General features: G+C 43.1%; 1 protein-coding gene across 2 annotated transcripts in view; it reads right to left on the reverse strand.

Annotated features, from left to right (window-relative positions):
- Positions 1–19,369, reverse strand: part of MLYCD (malonyl-CoA decarboxylase) — a 44,941-nt gene extending 25,572 nt beyond the window's left edge. The window contains exons 1-2 of one of the 2 annotated variants that reach the window (XM_084644778.1): positions 18,690–19,369; positions 1,196–1,308 (exon numbers count right to left, since the gene is read on the reverse strand). In XM_084644778.1, coding sequence (XP_084500904.1) covers positions 1,196–1,308; positions 18,690–19,271 — 695 coding nt within the window. In that variant the 5' untranslated portion in view covers positions 19,272–19,369. The remainder of the gene's footprint in view (positions 1–1,195; positions 1,309–18,689) is intronic. The other variant, XM_084644779.1, reaches the window with a different exon arrangement.
- Between the last annotated feature and the right edge of the window lie 627 nt (positions 19,370–19,996).

Below are 19,996 nucleotides of genomic sequence, written 5' to 3' on the forward strand. Positions count from 1 at the left end.
TCAAGGCACTTGTATAAACTTGACCTCAATTTACAAGAAAAGCTGTGTTATCCGGCACTTTACAAACCAGAAAGCTCTATAAACCAGCATTTCAGGAGAGGGTACAGGGTCTGGGAAGGAGTTTGGATGGGGGAAGGGGCTCGGGGCAGGGGGTTGGGATCTGGGAGAAGTTTTGGGGTGCCGGATCCGGGGCAGGGGACTGTAGTGCGGGCTGCCGGATCCGAGCGGCACTCACCTTGGGCAACTCCCCACAAGCAGCGACGTGTCCGGAGGGGCGCAGCCAGTCAGCTTCGCGTGCTGCCTCTGCCCACAGGCACCGCCCCCGCAGCTCCCATTGACCACAGTCAATGCTCCTAGACAGAGGTACAGGCAGGGGGCTCCGTGCACTGCCCCCACTTCACCCCGAGCACTGGCTCCGCAGCTCCCAGTGGCCGGGGACCGCGCCAATGGGAGCTGCAGGGGCAGTGCCTGCAGGCGAAGGCTGCGTGCAGAGCTGCCTGGCTGCGCCCCTCTGGACAGGTCACCGCTTGCGAGGAGCTGCCTGAGGGGAGCACTGCCCGGATCCGGCAGCTCAAACCACAACCCTCTGCCCCGAGCATCCTCCCACCTCCACCCACTCCTGCCTCTCAACCTCCAGCTTCCTCCTGCATCCAAACTTCCTCCCTGTGAGTTAACTGGAATTTTTGACTTACCCATTCCCTGAACATGCTGGATAACAAAGCTTTAACTGTAAATTTTACACTGAGTTCTGCATACTGTACATGACTGCTGAAGAATTACAATAATATTTGATTAGATGTATCGTCTTGGTACACTATACTGACTTCTTACTATGTAGAGTTCACCAGCAGCAGAATAGACTTGTGTGTCTTTTATGGCCATCACAAGAAAGATTCTTCTTGGCTCTAAGCATACTCTCCCAGAGCCTACAGCTCTAATTTATGTTGAATAAGACCATAAGAATGAATCATCTCACGCCCCAAGGATATTGTTTATGATCTACATAATTCTGTTAAAATCAAAGTATGTGCTAAACAGTATGTGTAAGGTTGCAATTCTTTAATCGTACTTTGCAGTAGAGCATAGGAATGCAATTTCTTGAGTTGGGACCTGCACAAGTGTCTGCAGAAGAGCCAATGCGTTGTTCAAACTACTTCAACAAACACTGAAAACATTGGAAATTCTTGGCACTTACTCACTAATCTTTTGAAGCACTTCACAAGGTGACTGCCAGGTGACTCGTTCCAGGTTTAGGAATCCGGTAGAAAACCATTCTGAAAGCATGCTCTTTAGCATGCCATTCATTTCCTGGAAACAGGAAGAGAAAAACTGACTCATTACTTTGAATAAACTGGGTGCAAGATAACAATCTGGGACAAGGCCATCTATTTCATTAATGATTTTTTGTTTATTTTTTACCATTACCACACTGAAAATTTTAAGCAAGTTCTTGGGTCCATTTGAGAAAGCTGATTGCAAATCATCTGAAGCTTGAATAAATAGAAATCCTTTTCATCTAGGTCTAAAATGATGAAAATGTTTACAAGATACTATGCAGACATTCTCCACAGTGCACTGAAGATTAGAACCCAAAACAGTTAAGTTGAAAAGGACACACCAGAACAGCATCTGAGTGGTCTCTAACACTGACAAGAACTGAATCTCAAATCATGTGTTTGCTCAGATGCATCAATTTGGATGCCAAAAACAAATCAAGGAGAAGGCTTTCAGATTGAATGTCTCATGTAATATTCTGTCTTGATCTCTGCTGAATACTAAGCAGCTCACATATTAGGAAGTTAACATCATTACATCAGTATTACGGTCAGCATTCATACATACTCTTTTTAAACCTGGTGGACAAGTGGTAAGATATTCTAAGAAGCAAGAAAATCACTGAAGAATTTTTAAGTCACTAACAAAATTATTTGAGCGTAAGCTTTCGTGAGCTATAGCTCACTTCATCGGATGCATGCAGTGGAAAATACAGTGGGGAGATTTTATATATACAAAGAACATAAAACAATGGGTGTTACCATACACACTGTAACAAGAGTGATCAGGTAAGGTGAGCTATTACCAACAGGAGAGCGGGGGGGGAAATGGGGGGGACTTTTTGTAGCGATAATCAAGTTAGGCCATTTCCAGCAGTTGACAAGAACGTGAGAGGAACCGGGGGGGGGGGGGGGCGCTAGGAGGGGAGGGGGAATAAACATGGGGAAATAGTTTTACTTTGCGTAATGTCACTTCTATATTACTCTTTGTTCACTACTGTTTTTGGAACTGTTTTAACCACCTCTTCACTGCTGGATGCACAAAGAATAAAGTGGGTAAGTATTATCTATTCCAGTGCTACCTATAGCACTGACAACGCAGGAAGGACCTTTTCTGTATTGTTACCTCCAGAACCAAGATTACTAGGTCAGGTGAAAAAAGCTTAGCTGAGTCTGCTTGTAAACCTTGGCAACCCACTTCTCTACACTGGCAGTTAGCACAACTCACATATGCATGCTTCTGCTTTAGACAGATGCCCCTCAAAGAAATGTAAATTTTACACTGAGTTCTACATACTGTACAGAAAAAATGGTAGGGAAATGGTGTTCACAGATAAACTAGTTGGGATAGCAATCCTTGAAATGTTGTAGTATATCAGCACACTGACCTCTAGGAAAACAAAGTAAAACTCTCTGATGTTGCAACACTTGAGTTTGTTCCAATTTATTGCCATACTCTGTCTGACTTTCAGAGTATTCTGTATTGTAGTCAGTAACCAGGTTTCCATAGAATCCCCCCAATTTTTCATTCATTCTCTAGTGCTGCTCTATCGTGCCTAAAGTAACACTTTTTTTTAAAATGAATATAAAATGAACCATCACGCACCATTTTCTAGATCACTAGCAAACAGATACTTAATCATCAGAAATCACTTAAATACAAGAGGTGCTCACCAGCTTCATGTCACGATGACACGCATTAAAGAACACAAATAACTTGGCATGCCAAGTTTCAAGATCTTTAGTTGTAATGTGCTACGGATTACCGTCCCTCTGTATTCCCCCTGTTAGAAGCTGAACATGATAAAAATAAATTATCAAAAGAGAAGATTCTGCCGCATAAAGAATAAATCTCATTAAGAAAAAAAATAAATGGGTAGGTTTGATTTATTCAAACAACAAAGGTACTCATTCCCTGGCTGCGTAAGGTCTGCAAAGACTTCCAATGAACAATCAGGATTCAAGTGACCTGTATCTCAAGAAGGATACATTTAAGACAGCTATATATTGCACCACATACGAGCACATTGTTGAGGGGCAGATATAATTATGTACATTGACTATTCCATGCAAAGTTTCATTGCCACAATTATGGAAGCAAATTCATTTCTGGTATAGCTCCAGTTACTTCAAGGGACTTACACCATGGATGAATTTGCCCCACAGTCTCCTTCAAAAAGATCCCAAAACTACTTAAAACTCAAAAAATAATTTTAGAAATACCAGTTAATAAAGCTGGCATGTGTAGGATATTTGCATCTCATTTTTTATATTTTGATTATATATTTATACTCACCCAGTGTATGTTACCAATGTCTAATTATTTAGTTATTAAATATGCATATTATGGTTGTGTCAAGAGATTTTAATCGGGACTTTACTGTGCAAAACATTTTCTAAACACAGTAATTGGCATGGTTCCTGACCCAAATTACTTGCATTTTAAAATGGGAATCATCTTATGAAGGGTGTGGGTTGAGGAGACAAATCTCATTTTATATAAATATTAATTTATTTTTATTACATAATTTATTCCATAATATTAGCTTTCCCTAACTACCCATCAGTCACCTGCAAGATGGCCTCTGAGTCTAGCAATAAATTGTTGGCAAGTTTCATATGGGCACCAGGGCAAAACAGATCTTGGAAAGTGATATGAAAGAGAGGCTAGCAATTTTATAGATCAGTTCAGGGAGGGGATTACAAACTGAACATAAAGTACATCTCTTGAACTCCTGTCTCTTAGCTTTAGTATCTCCCATCACAGATCTGAGAACAACTGCCAGCATGTCTGCGCCTAATAGCCCCCAAATTTTCTACTACTATCTACCAACTATGACCTAATAATTAATTTATCTAAAGGCAGGCACTCGGAAACTGTTTCCAGAGAGCTAGATCCGACACTCAGCCAGTGTTCCTGGCCTGCGCAATACCACACAGTCTGACGAAACCGAGGCTCTTGGGGCTCTCTTTTTATATCCTTGCCTGCAGAACATTTGGGGCCCTAAGGGAGGGTGCATGGGTCCTCCAACAGGTGGAGATTTTAGAGGTTTCCATAAAGCCTGCTACACCACCAGCACATCTCCCATTATCGGGAACGCACAGGGGTCTACTTGAAGAATTTCAAAACTATTTGTAGTTCACATGCAATTCAACTGTTCAACTGCCCCTGATCATTCTCTTTCACCTCAGATGATCCAATTTGAAAGATCCAAGTCACTAACTCATGTAATGCTTTTCTTCCCTGGTATCTTTGTTTTTATTGTTTGCAATTTAGATATATATGCATTTGGGCAGCAATAGAAAAGTTACCAATAGTAGGAACAGACATGGCTCAAAAACCTTACTCCACACTATTAAATGTTTTACAGGGTACAGAACTACAGCATTAGACATGTGGATTCAATAAATATTTACTTGTCTTTACTCTGGTAGACCCCAAAGTGGCTGTACTGGAACCACCAGGAAAAATAAGCAGCAACACTCTGCGTTGCTGTAAATCAGAGCACGTGCAATTCAGAACATAAAGACATTACTTTAGCACAATGTTTAAAACTCTGGTTTTAATAATATTTGAGCATGACCTTTGTCCCCCCTATGAACATAGAAGATGGGTCCTTGGGGTTTTGTTTGCTTGAATATGTTTTGCTTTGAGCTGTAGCTCACAAAAGCTTATGCTCAAATAAATTGGTTAGTCTTTAAGGTGCCACAATTCCTCCTGTTCTTTTGAGTTTTAGGTGGATTCAATTGTGACCAATCACAGGAAGCACAACTATCTAGCTAGTAGTACAATAACAATTTGTAAAGTGTTCTACTTTCAGTTCTTATCGTTATACCAGATACTCAGGCAGAAGAAAAGTTTTTTCTGGAGCATCAGATTTTAATTCCTTATCTTCCATTTAACAAAGCACTTTAATACAAGACATGCCTGACATGACTGAACATCTTGCTTCAGAGAAAAAGCTGAAATGCTCAAGAGTAAAATAAAATTGGGAACAACAGGTTAAGGGGAAGGAAGAAAAAGGAAACAAAAAAACTGGAGGAACAGCCAGAGAAAAGGAGATGGACAGCAACTGTTGAAGATGAGGCGGGGGAAAAAAATCTAATGAGGGTCACATTTTAAAAACTCTACCTTTGGGAGCCATGAATGCTATTTTTTTTTAAAGATTTTGCAGAGGAAACATTTTGGCCTGTTATCTTTCTCCGCTGATTTCAATGTGGGTCTAAGCAATTACACTGTTTGCAACATTAGGGCCAATACCAGTAAAATAACTAAAAAATGAAATGTATCCCCATATACAAATGAACATAGCTAGTTATCTTTAGTTTTGTTAGTTAATAGCGAGCTAGCAAATAATGTAAAGCTATTGACAAATTTATAGCATGCTAAGAGCACCATTTTATTAATTCTAGCCTTGTAACTTCAATCATTCATTATATAATGTAACAGCATTTATTATGACTGGTAAAACGTATGTGATCCTTAAAAGAGAATCTGCTCAACATCAACAAGGAGAATAAAGACTTTTCAAAGAAATGTGAGCACTTTTTTTCTGAGATCTTTTTCCTGCTAAAAAATTCACTTAGTGTAAGTTATGGACTTCATATTTCACTTCTATAACTTAGCCCTTCCAAAAAAACAGTTCTAAGAGAACACTGAGCTAAATACAATAGATCCTTCATTGCGTTTAGTCTTAAACCTGGTTTTCAGCAATAGTTTTTACCAGCAAACAAAATATAGTTAACTTAAAAACGTAACCTGAAAGTTTATCACTTTTCTCTAGTGACAGGTTTCAGAGTAACAGCTGTGTTAGTCTGTATTCGCAAAAGAAAAGGAGTACTTGTGGCACCTTAGAGACTAACCAATTTATTTGAGCATGAGCTTTCGTGAGCTACAGCTCACTTCATCGGATGCATACCGTGGAAACTGCAGCAGACTTTATATACACAACTCTGTGTGTATATAAAGTCTGCTGCAGTTTCCACGGTATGCATCCGATGAAGTGAGCTGTAGCTCACGAAAGCTCATGCTCAAATAAATTGGTTAGTCTCTAAGGTGCCATAAGTACTCCTTTTCTTTTCACTTTTCTGTAGACTAAACCAAAAGAAATACAATTTTAAGGCTGCTGTAGCTCAAAATCCCCATAGCAAACTTTTCCACAATATGCATCATATCCCATTACTAGATCTCCAGACCTCAGGATAGAAGATTTAAACCTTTAAATAGGATGTGACCACATGCAGAGGTTAATAGAAGTCATCTGCCTAAATCCCATGTAAATGTGAATTTTTTTTTGAGAATGAAAGAGTGAAGCAGCAGCATATGAATATAAAATTCAGCAAAGGGGTTAATACACACAGAATACGCACACAGTAAACAATACACACAGAAGTGCACTGTTGAATAATTTCAAAAAGCAATGAATTTTATCTTCTTCATTTGCTTTCATCTATCTATGTTACAAAAGATTGCTGCAGATGCAGAATTACTTTCCAGACTGAAATGGTAATTCTTAACCTTAACGAAAGTATGGATCTCCTGCAGTGATGTTCTGTGGCTAATTTTTTTTTTTACAGTAGTTTATATTACACTGTACTCATATTTAAAAAGCATCAAACTACTAGCTGCCTGAACAGAGACTATCATAAACAGGGCATTTTTTACAATTAAGAACAGTTGAGCCACAGACTTTTAGGATAATTAACTGGTCTATTTAACTTACGTACAACACTCAGATAAAAAAAATTCTCCGTTGCACCCTAGTTCTCTAGAAGATTTTTATAAACAACTATTTCATAGAATCATAGAAGGTTAGGGATGGAAGGGACCTCAGGTCATCAACTAGTCCAACCCCCTAAGCAGGACCAATCCCCAATTTTTGCCCCAGATCCCTAAATGGCCCCCTCAAGGATTGAACTCACAACCCTGGGTTTAGCAGGCCAATGCTCAAACCACTGAGCTATTCCTCCCCCCAACATTTCTTGAAACAGTTTCTGAAAGTGTGTGAACATTTCCTATAATGTCCTAACAAAGATAAAAGTAGAAATGTTTTTAAAAGGCATACATCAAAGGAAAACGCTGTTGGCCAAGGTAATTGCTATAAACAATCCAAAATGAAGATAGCTTTTATCACAAAAACCATGTTTTATCCCTTAAAACACCATGCTAGTAAAACTCTGCTTTTGCAATTCCAGACTCTTCTTGCAACCAATCTACACTAATCCACCTAAAGTTATAATTAAATTAGTTCTTCCTAGAAAAACTCCTAAAGCAAAGTTGTTGATAATGATCACAGTAATGGAGTTTGCAAGGTAAATTCCCAAATCTTCGCTTTTTTCCCAGACCTCATTTGCAGACTCAATCAAGTTAGCCACATTTTCCTTCACATAAAAAAAATCTGCATATTCAAAAATCTCCCTCTCATTTTCTTCCCACCCACAAGTTTAGCCTTTACTATGTTAGACAATGCATAAACTTCTCAGGCTGCCATGATCCAGTGATAAAGCAGACACAGTAGAGACTGTTCAAGGACCCTAGAACAAAGCAGTCTTTCACCCTGTAATGGGGCAGCTGCCCCACTCCCATGCCAGATCGGGGTACAGCAGGCCAGAGCAGCCGCACAAGGCGGCAGCCAATCACGGAAGGCCTGTTAGAGAGCCATCAGGGCTGAGCAAGAGGCAGCCAATCAGGGCCAGGCTAGGCCCTATATAAAGGCTGCCCAGGTGAGAAGCAGGCAGTCTCTCCTAGATCTTCAAGGGGAAGGTCTGCCTCCTGAGTGAGGAGACCAGCACCTGGGACAGTTCAGCGCTAGGCAGGCTCAGGGGAGCAGAAGGGAATCATAGAATATCATAGTTGGAAGGGTCCTCTGGAGGTCATCTAGTCCAACCCTCTGCCCAGAGCAGGGCCAATCCCCAACTAAATCATCCCAGCCAGGGCTTTGTCAAGCCTGACCTTAAAAACTTCTAAGGAAAGGGATTCCACCACCTCCCTAGGTAACGCATTCCAGTGTTTCACCACCCTCCTAATGAAAAAGTTTTTCCTAATATCCAACCTAAATCTTCCCCACTGCAACTTGAGACCATTACTCCTTGTCCTGTCATCTGCTATCACGGAGAATAGTCTAGATCCATCCTCTTTAGATCCACCTTTCAGGTAGTTAAAAGCAGCTATCAAATCCCCCCTCATTCTTCTCTTCCGTAGACTAAACAATCCCAGTTCCCTCAGCCTCTCCTCATAACTCATGTGTTCCAGTCCCCTAATCATTTTTGTTGCCCTCCGCTGGACTCTTTCCAATTTTTCCACATCCTTCTTGTAGTGTGGGGCCCAAAACTGGACACAGTACTCCAGATGAGGCCTCACCAATGTCAAATAGAGGGGAACGATCACATCCCTCGATCTGCTGGCAATGCCCCTAATTATACATCCCAAAATGCCATTGGCCTTCTTGGCAACAACGGCATACTGTTGACTCATATCCAGCTTCTCGTCCACTGTCACCCCTAGGTCCTTCTCTGCAGAACTGCTGCCTAGCCATTCGGTCCCTAGTCTATAGCGGTGCATGGGATTCTTCCATCCTAAGTGTAGGACTCTGCACTTGTCCTTGTTGAACCTCATCAGATTTCTTTTGGCCCAATCCTCCAATTTGTCTAGGTCCCTCTGTATCTTATCCCTACCCTCCAGCGTATCTACCACTCCTCCCAGTTTACTGTCATCCGCAAACTTGCTGAGGGTGCAATCCACACCATCCTCCAGATCATTAATGAAGATATTGAACAAAACCGGCCCCAAGACCAACCCTTGGGGCACTCCGCTAGATACCGGCTGCCAACTAGACATGGAGCCATTGATCACTACCCGTTGAGCCCAACAATCTAGCCAACTTTCTACCCACCTTGTAGTGCATCCATCCAGCCCATACTTTTTTAACTTGCTGACAAGAATACTGTGGGAGACCATGTCAAAAGCTTTGCTAAAGTCAAGGAATAACACGTCCACTGCTTTCCCTTCATCCACAGAACCAGTTATCTCATCATAGAAGGCAATTCGGAACTTTAGCCTGGTACCTGTCAAGCTGCAGGCCCTGATACAAGGGCCCACAAGGTGCAAAGGGGCCAAAGGGGAAGTGACCCAGGATGGAGAGGCGGACAAGGGGAGCGAAGGAGGGCAGGGAGGCTGCTGCCAGAGGGTCCCTGGGCCTGGGTCTCCCTCCCCTCCCTTCCCCATTGTATTACACCCAGCTATTAGAAGTGGCCATAGCAGACTGCACACGACCCCTGACAGAAGGGGTTAGACTTTAGTAGGGGTGGTTGGCCACTGTGGCTGGACTGAAGCGGAAAGACTGCTATTAAATGCCCCCCCCAGAAGGGGGTGAGCATGGACTAGGGGGCACTGCTGTTGGGCAGTGTTCTGAAGAGGACTCTGTGAGAAGGGAACAACACGGGTCCAGATGCCAACAGAGGGTGAGAGACTGACGGGACACCATTGGCAAAGGGCGCTCCACATGGACTGAGCTAATTCCCGGAGGTACCAACAGAAGGTGCCGCGGTGGTGAGTCTCAACCCCCATCACACACCCCAAAGTATTAGGGCTTTAGTGGCATATATGTGCCGAAATGGAAAGTTGTTTGGGATTTTTTGAGGCACATATTTTACAATACTACCTAAGCCCTACTGTAGATCTAAAAAGGTCACATATCCTTCGCCACATAGAGAAGAAAGAAGTCAAATGTGAATCTTCATCTAGGAGTCAAAAATTCAAAGCCAGCCAGACTTTGTTGGCCTTCCTTCCTAGATGAAATTCTCTCAGATTTAATATCAGGTGTCATTTTCCAGCAATGTATGACAGCAGGTAGTTTTCTTTTGGCTGCATTTCCATCTGATCTATGCCCTAATTAGCAGGACTGTACAAAATTATGTTCATAAGCATTATGTTAATAAAAACCTAATATGACTGAGAAACAAATGCACAACACAACAGAAATTATGTACATGAAGTTTATCTCAAAGCACATATTTATGTTCTTAAGCACATTCCTTAGAGAAGCACACTCTCCCACTAGTCACTACAGCTGAACTACTGAATTCCTGCCATTTGGTGGGAAGCAGGGACACAGACTTCCAGAGAACCACGAATGCTATTGTCTACAGAGTGTGGGATTCTAGAGCAGAGGCTATTAAGGGCTCTATTAAATATCTGCCACAGATGAGACTTCAAATAAATATCATTTCCATACAACCAGCAAGTAATGTAATAAGTGACAAAAAATTAATAGGCAATTCTGTTCCTTTATCAGTCATTAGGCAGATAGGCATAGTGTGTGTGTGTATCTAAGTGAAAAAACGAGAGAGAGGCCATAAAGGGGAAATAGAATTAACTCTCATAGGGTCCCAAACTGCAAGAGAATCCAGCTATTCAAGCAAGTTGCATAAATGGAATAAGAAAACATACAGAAAATTAAATTTGGCACCCAGACTTTCATAACTGAACAAGTTACTTTGTCATGAAAAGAAAAATGTTTTTTTCTATTTTTGTTGCAGAGGAATAAGGGGCAGGGGGAAATCAATGATAAAGGATCTGTTAAGTTGTAAGCGCATCATAGTTTGTGGTGTTTTTGTTTATACTCTTCAGCCTGCCTTTAAAAGATAAGCACTGCAACAACAGAACCTTACGTAATGTTTTCTGATGTTTAGCCATTTCATTAATTTAAATGTAGTTTAAATACAAACAAAGGACTTTACTATTCACTGGTATTTATGAATACCAGGTTTTACTGAGGAGGCTGAGGAGCAGGGGTGTGTACTGCCCCACTACATCTGTCTCATCTTCAATAGAAAAGGGATAGAGTGACATGGGAGGGAAGGTGAACAAAAGGACACTTCACATATTGGAAGCTCTGAATATAATCAGAGCCCTCCAAAGTTCCTCAGTAAAAAATGAAACAAAAGACACGTGCGCGTGCACACAAAAAGAAAAATAAGAGTTTAATCTCATAAAAGTTATGTCTACACTGCAAAGTCAAACCCACCGTACCAAGTCTCAGAGCACCTGCAGGGCTCAGCAGAACTAAAAATAGCAGTGAATATGCTCAGGCTGGCGCTTGGGCTCCCAGACCCTCCCTGCTCACTGGGTTTCACAGCCCTTGTTCCAGCCTGAGATCCTAAAGTCTACACTGCTATTTTTAGCCCCGCAGCCCGAATCAACTGTCCCAGGCTGTGAACCCCAGATGCTGTGGGTTTTTCTTTGCAGTGTAGACACTGCAAGAAAAAAACAAAAACAAAAAAAAAAAAAACACACACCTTAGGGACCAAGAGTACTAGTTTAACTCAAGCACAATATGGTATTTTGCAAGCCTCCCCACACAGCTCTTATACTCTACATATTTCAAACAAAACCCCCAAACCTCAACTACTCCCGATGAAACCATTCCATAGATAACACTGATACTTATAGATTTAGAAAAAGATCATTAAAAAACTGTCAGAGTAACTTCTGGCTATCAAAATCTGAACTTCAGCTCTCAGTTTAACAAGATGGAGCTTGTTTAAAAATTCAGGACACAGCAAAATATTAAAGTTTCCTGTATACGGGCACAACTCCAAACTGTTCTTCTCTCTCTTTGGTGAAATTTTTATATAATTTCCTCTACTGAAAACTGTTCTAAGTAATTAATATATTTTCCATTAACTTTCTGTTTACACATTACTGGTACAGAAATATTTATGAAACACACTATTTAATTGTATCTACTGAAAATCAATGTACTTGAAGGAAGATCGTATTTGTTCCAAATTACACCACAGTTGCCCAGATTCTCTGTTTTTCCATTTGTGCTAACCACAGGAATGGGGCTAGGAAATAGAAGGGGGCATAGGTGGCTTTAAGTCACATTTGTGCGCTACATATCTGGGGCATATTCTACACAGCCCACAGCGTAAATTAGTCAGGGAGGCTCTAATAAATATGGTTGTTTCCTAGATCCCTCTATTGGCTATGGGGACTCTGGCCTCACCCATGACAGAGGACAAGTTGTGGGAACATGCTATAAAGCTCTTACCAGCTTCAATGCCAGGGGTAAGACCCCTGTACTGAGAGTAGGCTCCCAGGCCCATCTCCAGCAGTTTTCTGCCTCATGTATGCTACTGTAGTGTCATGCAAAGAAAAGACTGCAGCAGATTAAGCAAGTAACTTGGTACTGTTTTCCATTGTAAGCAAGAGGTTTTTCCACCTTGTTTTGAACAGTCTATGCACACTGTAAGGAGTCCACATTTACTCCTTTCCTGAGGTTTGCTTTACTGGCAAATCAAAGGATACCAAAACGTGTCAGCCAAAGCTCTTTCTATCAAGGCTACCTGCTCCTAAGGCTTCCTTGCTGGACGACTTAACCAAATCCTCACTCCCTCTAAGGGTCTGTCTACACAGGAAAGATTTTCTTGGTGTATTCATATGCCCCTTCATCTCCAACCACCATTCCAGAGGACGTGTCCATGCTGACAGGTTCTGCTCAATAACAATCCAAAGCAGTGCAGACAGACCCATGTTCACTTTCATCATCTGAGTCAGATGACACCAACAGAAGGTTGATTTTTTTCTGTTTTGATGGTTTGGGTTCTGTAGTTTCTGCATTGGAGAGTTGCTCTTTTAAGACTTCTGAAAGCATTCTCCACACCTCGTCCCTTTCAGGATGGCACTTCAGATTCTTAAACCTTGAGTTGAGTGCTGTAGCGATCTTTAGAAATCCCACATTGGTACCTTTGTGTTTTGTCAAATCTTCAGTGAAAGTGTTCTTAAAACAAACAACAACATGTACTGGGTCATCATTTGAGACTGCTATAATATGAAATACATGGCATAATGCATGTAAAACAGAGCAGGAGACTATTCTATACTATTCTCCCCCAAGAAGTTCAGTCAAAATTTAATTAATGCTTTTTTTTTTTTCCTAATGAGCATCATCAGCATGGAAGCAAGTCCTCTGGAATGGTAGCCAAAACATGAAGGGGTATATGCATGTTCAGCATATCTGGCATGTAAACACCTTGCAATGCTGGCTACAAAAGTGCCATGCAAATGCCTGTTCACTTTCAGGTGACACTGTAAATAAGAAGCCGGCAGCATTATCTCCCGTAAATGTAAACAAACGTGTTTGTCTTAGCGATCGGCTGAATAAGAAGTCGGACTGAGTGGACTTGTAGGCTCTAAATTTATATTGTTTTGGTTTTGAGTGCAGCTATGTAAAAAGAATTCTACATTTGTAAGTTGCACTTTCACAATAAAGAGATTGCATTATTGTATGAGGTGAACTGAAAAATACTGTTTTGATTACAAATATTTCCACTGTAAAAATTATAAATCAAAAAATGTAAAGTTAGTAGCGTGCACTTTGTAGTCTGTGTTCAAACTGAAATAATATATTTAAAAATGTAGAGAAAACATCCAAAAATATTCAATATTTTTCAATCGGTAGTTTATTGTTAAACAATGTGATTAAAACTGCAGTTTTTTAATGGCAATTAACTCATGCAATAAACTCAAAATTAACTATGATTAATCAACAGCCCTACTAAAGACATTTCAAAGTGCACAAAGGTTATAGGCATTCATGGCTATTTTTAATCAGACCCTCAATACTAGTAGTCACTTGGGTCTAAATCAGTAACAGCAAACTGTTTATTTTGCAGTGCACTTTGCGCTGATCTGCAGGTCTTATATAAGAGTTTAAGGCAAAGATAGCAGTCCATTTTAGGCACACAATACTTCCTTGGGGCCACCTATATAGGTGGGGTTGCCCTTCCATGGCTGCATTAGCTGAAGGAAAAGGGAGTACGCATCCTGTCAGACAGCAGACTCAGAACACCAAAAAGCATTTTTGCATACCCACAGGGGAAGAACTATATAGTTACCACCAACATAGTCCACAGCTGAACTTTTGTTGCTAGGTATGTCTAAACAGTTCTGCAGCTGGGTCAGAAGTATCTATCATCTTCTATGAGTCTACCAGGAAGTCATTTACTGTTTCTTAGCAACTAGTCTATGAAGAGTCTAGTCATTTCCTCTGGGCCGTTAGTCATGATTCTGCTGTTTTACCTTAGAATACTAACCCTGAATACAAATTCCTCCGTATTTGCAGGGTGTTCTTTTCTTTATACTACCCTCTATTCAGTGTTCAGAGTAGCAGCCGTGTTGGTCTGTATTCGCAAAAAGAAAGGAATACTTGTGGCACCTTAGAGACTAACAAATTTATTTGAGCACATGCATCCGATGAAGTGAACTGTAGCTCACAAAAGCTTATGCTCAAATAAATCTGCTAGTCTCTAAGGTGCCACAAGTACTCCTTTTTCTATTCAGTGTGTATACAATGCCTTGTTCAATGTTTATGTTCAGATTCTTTGGTCTTCCTGAACTGAAAATTGGGACTATTCTACTCAGTTTCTTAGATTTTGTTTGCTACAAATAAAATAGTCTTTTGAACTAAACCTACCTTGATAAGGCTCATGACAGCTATGCCACTTACAAAAAAAAAAAAAAAAAATCAAGATCACCACTGAATTATGCATAAAAAGAAGGAGTTCAGTCACATCAGCGCATGGCACCTATCATCATCCATTTACCAACCACATTTAAGAGTGGGATACAGCCAGGCACACAATACCTGGGCACTGTGTCATTATGGAACTGAATCAAATGAGGTGAACACAGAAGGAGACTTACCTCTCTGCATCCTAACGATTTTTATCTCAACATTGGAAAAAGCAGTATAATTCATGCAAACACTTATTTAAGTTTTTACCATCAATAGGCTGGTTTAAAAACTGGACCAACTAAGTCTATTTATCCATTACACTGAAGATATAAATACTCAGGTATAACTACAGAATGATAAATGTTGCATCCATTTCACCATCTACTACAGTAATGATTCAATAGCAATGCACCTGTGGTAGAGAAATAATCACTAAATGGTCTGCCATCCTTCCATTTAAACAATACCTGTAAAGATTTTGATGGAGAAATGGTCACATATTTAGTTCTAGTATTGCAGAATCCAGCTACCAGCCTTACCATAAGTTCTGAGAAGACTGTTCTGTGCCCTTTTCTATAGTCTAGCACTCCTCCTTCAGCTCAGAGGAAGACAATAGGGGGCAGTACAGTTGTTTTTTAATCATCTGCCGGACTAGGATCAGTGGTTACTGAACCATCCCAGTGTCATAACCAATACTGAGAATAAACATTTCCAAGAGAACTCTGTTTTTTTCAACAAGATTTGTGATCAAAATCAAGTCAAGATAATTTCAGCTTTAAACAGAGATATCATGGGCTGAGTTACGAAACCCCATTGTATGAATCCTCTCTACTGAACTGAAGGAACCAATGCATAATACAATGGCGCCAAAATAATTTTCCTGAAGAAAGGCTGCCAATAATAACCTAGAAAAAATAGGAGGGATGTGCCCCACCCATTTAAAACAAACAAACAAATCACATCGAGACATCCACTGTTCTCCTGTTAACTTAATGAGTTCAGCTATATCAGATCACTAATCAGAGACATCATCAACCAAGGTGTGGGGGGGGGGGTTGGGGGGAAGCAATTGAAAAAATAAGAATTACAATGCTGGCACATGAAATAAGATTTCATTAATCAATGGGCCAGCTGTTTGGACATAAGGCCCCAACTGGAAAAAGCAGAGCCATGAACGGCAGGAAAAAAATGCTTTTATAAAGACTGCATAAAATTCACTAGAGGATGGAGTTTACCCATCCTGCAGGGAATGAAGGAAATATGCATCAGAAGGTTTCATTAAAAAGAAAAGGAGTACTTGTGGCACCTTAGAGACTAACCAATTTATTCATTAATCCGATGAAGTGAGTTGTAGCTCACAAAAGCTCATCCTCAAATAAATTGGTTAGTCTCTAAGGTGCCACAAGTACTCCTTTTCTTTTTGCGAAGACAGACTAACACGGCTGTTACTCTGAAAAAAGGTTTCATTAGTTTCATATTGAGCAAACAGGAGTTGCAGAACTGTAAACAAAAACCAGCAGTTACCACACTATCTTTAAAATTTCAATCATTAAAACAATCTTTAAAAGAATGAACTAAGGGAGCAGTCTGATTGGTTGATGAGGATACACTGACATGTATTCACAAGAAGAGCCCTACACAGATACAAAATTTATATGGATATCCATGGATATAAAGTGGATATCTGGTGAGCTGCAGGGCTCTACCAGGAAATGTAGTAGCGAAAGCAGCAGCATGTCAGGCAGTCGCTCGCAAGAGCCAGCGCCCATCCTGGGCAGTTCCTCTGAAGTGACTGTACGACCCCCCACCAGGCTCACCAGCAGCTGTCCCTGGTCACGCTAGTGTGTGCAAGCAGCTCATATGCTCCCGGACAGGAGTCCCTTCCATCCAGTGGTCTGTATCTCCTGCAGTTTTGCCATTGCAGTTCCTGGTAGAGCCCTGCAACTCCCCGGATAACCACTTTATATCTATGGATTATCTGCATCCGTGGATATAAATTTTGCACCCGTGCAAGGCTCTATCCACAAGTCTCAGAAACAAATGAGCAAAAACATTAAAGTGGTTGTTTTAAAATTGCAACACTATCCAAACATGCTAAAATATGTATATATTTTAGAGTATTTCAAACAAATTCCTCACAAACATCCCAGGCAAGCGTACACATGTCCCAGAATTGGATATATTTCCCTCATTTATTGCTCAAATTCACAAGCCTTGCCCAGCTCATGACTTCACTAGTTAAGAGCAGTCAAAAAACAATAAGATAATTTTTTAAAAAAATACTGCGCTATAGTTAGAACTAACAACTCTAGACACTAAAACTCAGCTATTGCCCTCCCTCTATTCTTTTTCTTTTCTATTAAGAAGTTTGTAGAGAGGCAACTCTGGAGATATATGCAATCCTTGGATTTCCTTGACATTTAACAGGTGCATCTTATGTAAAAGAAAAAAAACAGAATTCAGATCTAGTTTCCTGTAGTAAACAAGTGAGAATAGACTAAACTAAAGCCTCAGATGAGAGACAGAGCTAACACTTATATAGTAGAACTTCAGTTACGAACACGTTGGGAATGGAGGTTGTTCATAACTCTGAATAAAACATTATGGTTGTTCTTTCAAAAGTTTACAACTGAACATTGACTTAATGCAGCTCTGAAACCTTACTATGCAAATGAAAAATGCTGCTTTCCCTTTTTCCCTTTATTGTTTTAGTAGTTTATGTTTAACAAAGTACTGTACTTGGGGTTTTTTTGTGGGGGGGAGAGGGGAAGAAGAGGAGGTGTCTGCTGCTGCCTGGTTGTGTACTTCCAGTTCTAAATGAGGTGTGTGGTTAATTGGTCAGTTTGTAATTCTGAGGTTCTCCTGTAGTAGCTTCTTAGGGTATGTTTACACTGGGAGCATGCCTCCCACCCTTGGTAACAGACACATTCTAGCACCACTTGAGAGAGCACGCTAAAAATAGCACTGTCCATGTTGCTGCCAAGCAGTGGGACCCAGACATTTGGGCTGGCTTGCCACCGCCAAGACACCTCAGGATGACACCTCCTAACATTTTGCTTCATTAACATTATACTACACCTCTACACAGCATTTTGAAGTGAGCCTTCGAGACATACTCAGGCTAATGGTATTCATCCTAGTACTCTACAAATTGCTCTCTAGACAGCACTCTTTGAAGTTGCAGCTCCAGATCTGAAGCCCACACCACCCTCTAGGCTTCAGAGCCCAAGCAACAGCTACAAGACTCCGTCTGTACAGCTATTTTTAAAGCACCCGTTTGAGCTCCAACTACCCTGAGTGTGTCAACCCGAGCTGGCAGGCTTTCTCCAAAATGCTGTGTAGACACACCCTGTGTGTTGTACCAATGTAGCTAAAGCACATCCTTGGAATCAGAGTACATTCACCTCACCAGTTATCTCATACCAAGCCAATTATTCCACCTGCCAAAATGGAAATTCTCACACAAGTTGCAGGACGCCCTGCTACGTCCTGTTATTATTTTCCACAAGCGTGTTGCCTCGTGCCAATGGCTCCCTTCCTCCTGGCTCATCTAACCGCTGGCAGAGACACAACAGCTCCCACCTGCAGCCTACACCACGGGCAGCTGGTCTTCCTGGTGCCATGCCATATCATGTCCATCAGTGCACCATTTCCTCCACAGCGTGCTGGATTTCCCACCCTTCACACCATCATTATCTGTATTGCCGTGACGGGCTCCTCGGGAGAAATCTGGGGCCCAAGGTACATCCTGTTCGCTGGGTCCCACCTCCTCTCATTTCACTTCATTGACACAAACGTTGGGGGGAAGGGCTGACGAACTCTGGGCCCCCCTCTCATCAGCCCGGCACCTAGGAGCCCCACTGCCCCCCGCGACCCGTGCCCGCCCTCCCCTCACCCTGACGTGCGGCCCCTCCGCATGCCGCGCCGCCAGCGCCTCCACCAGGTCGCCCCTGAGCTCCATCAGGAAGCGGAGCCCGCCCTCCAGCCGGCCCAGGTGCTGGAAGAGGCCCCGGTAGCGGGGGCTGAGGTAGTAACGGAGCCGGTCCTCGGCCTGGAGCAGGGCGCCCGGCTCCCTCTGCTGCTCCCGAGCCTGCAGCACCTTGGCGCTGAACTCGGCCACCCGTCCGTGGTCCACGCCGAAGTCCCGGGCCAGGCGGGCCAGCAGCTCCGCCCGCGGGGGGCCGGCCTCCAGGGCCCTGTAGGAGCGCATGAACTCCGCGCTGCGGAGCTCGGCCGGCGGCGGCGCCTTCTCCCTCGTCTCGTAGGGGGGCAGCGGGGGCACGGAGCGGCTCAGCAGCTCCTCCATGGCCAGGCTCGGAGCCGCTGGGCCCGAGCACAGGGAGGCGGCGGCGGCGCCTGACCCCGCTAGGCCCGCGCAGGGTCCCGTCACTATGGAGACGCCGCTAGGCCGCCTCGGCAGGACCCAGGGCCGGCGGAGCAGGCGCGGCGCAACCAGGAAAGGGCCCAGCCGGCTCATGCTGGCCAACCCGCACCCGGCCGGGACCCCCCGGGCCAGCGGCGCCGGGCTCCTCTCTACGCCGTAGCACTGCTAGGCCGCACGTTTTCGGCGACCAGCCAAACAAAAAGGCTGATTGGGTGGTGTTGCAGATTGCTGGCGGCGACAGCCAATCAGAGAGGGAGTGGGCGGGGCGTTAGCGTGCGTCCTAACTGTGTCTGGCCGCCATCTTGAGTGTGGCCTGGAAAGCTAAAGGAGCGGTAGGACGTGACTCTTCCTCCAGGGTGGGGAAGCAACGGCCGCGCTCCGCCTCTCCTCTCCTCTCCTCTCCCCTAGACCTGGCCTTCCGCCCCCATTTACGAGTCTCTCCCCTCAGGGCTTTGCCCTGTTGCCTCCTTCCCCTGTAGCCACCCGCTTTCCTCTTCTCCCGCTGTGTCCTTCTCCTCAGGTAGCATGGGCCGCCATTTTGTCCTCCTGCTTCCCCCTCCGCCACGCACGTTCCACTCATGCCTGCTACTCCCTCCTCGCCTCCCTTCGAGGGGGACCCCGTTTTCAAAATGAAAAAACAGGACATATGCCAGAGCCCCACCCCTCTCTGGGGCCCCGCCCCTGGCTCCTCCTCTTCCCCCAAGGCCCCGCCCCCTGGCCAAGCCGGGTGCCAGAGGCAGGCGGTGACCAGCGCTGCAGAGCATCGGGGGCGCTCAAGAGTAGCCCCGGGCTGGTGTTCCCGCTCCCTGGGACGTGCT

This window comes from Lepidochelys olivacea (genome assembly GCF_965140295.1).
Source record: "Lepidochelys olivacea isolate rLepOli2 genome assembly, chromosome: 12".
NCBI classification, from domain to species: domain Eukaryota; kingdom Metazoa; phylum Chordata; order Testudines; family Cheloniidae; genus Lepidochelys; species Lepidochelys olivacea.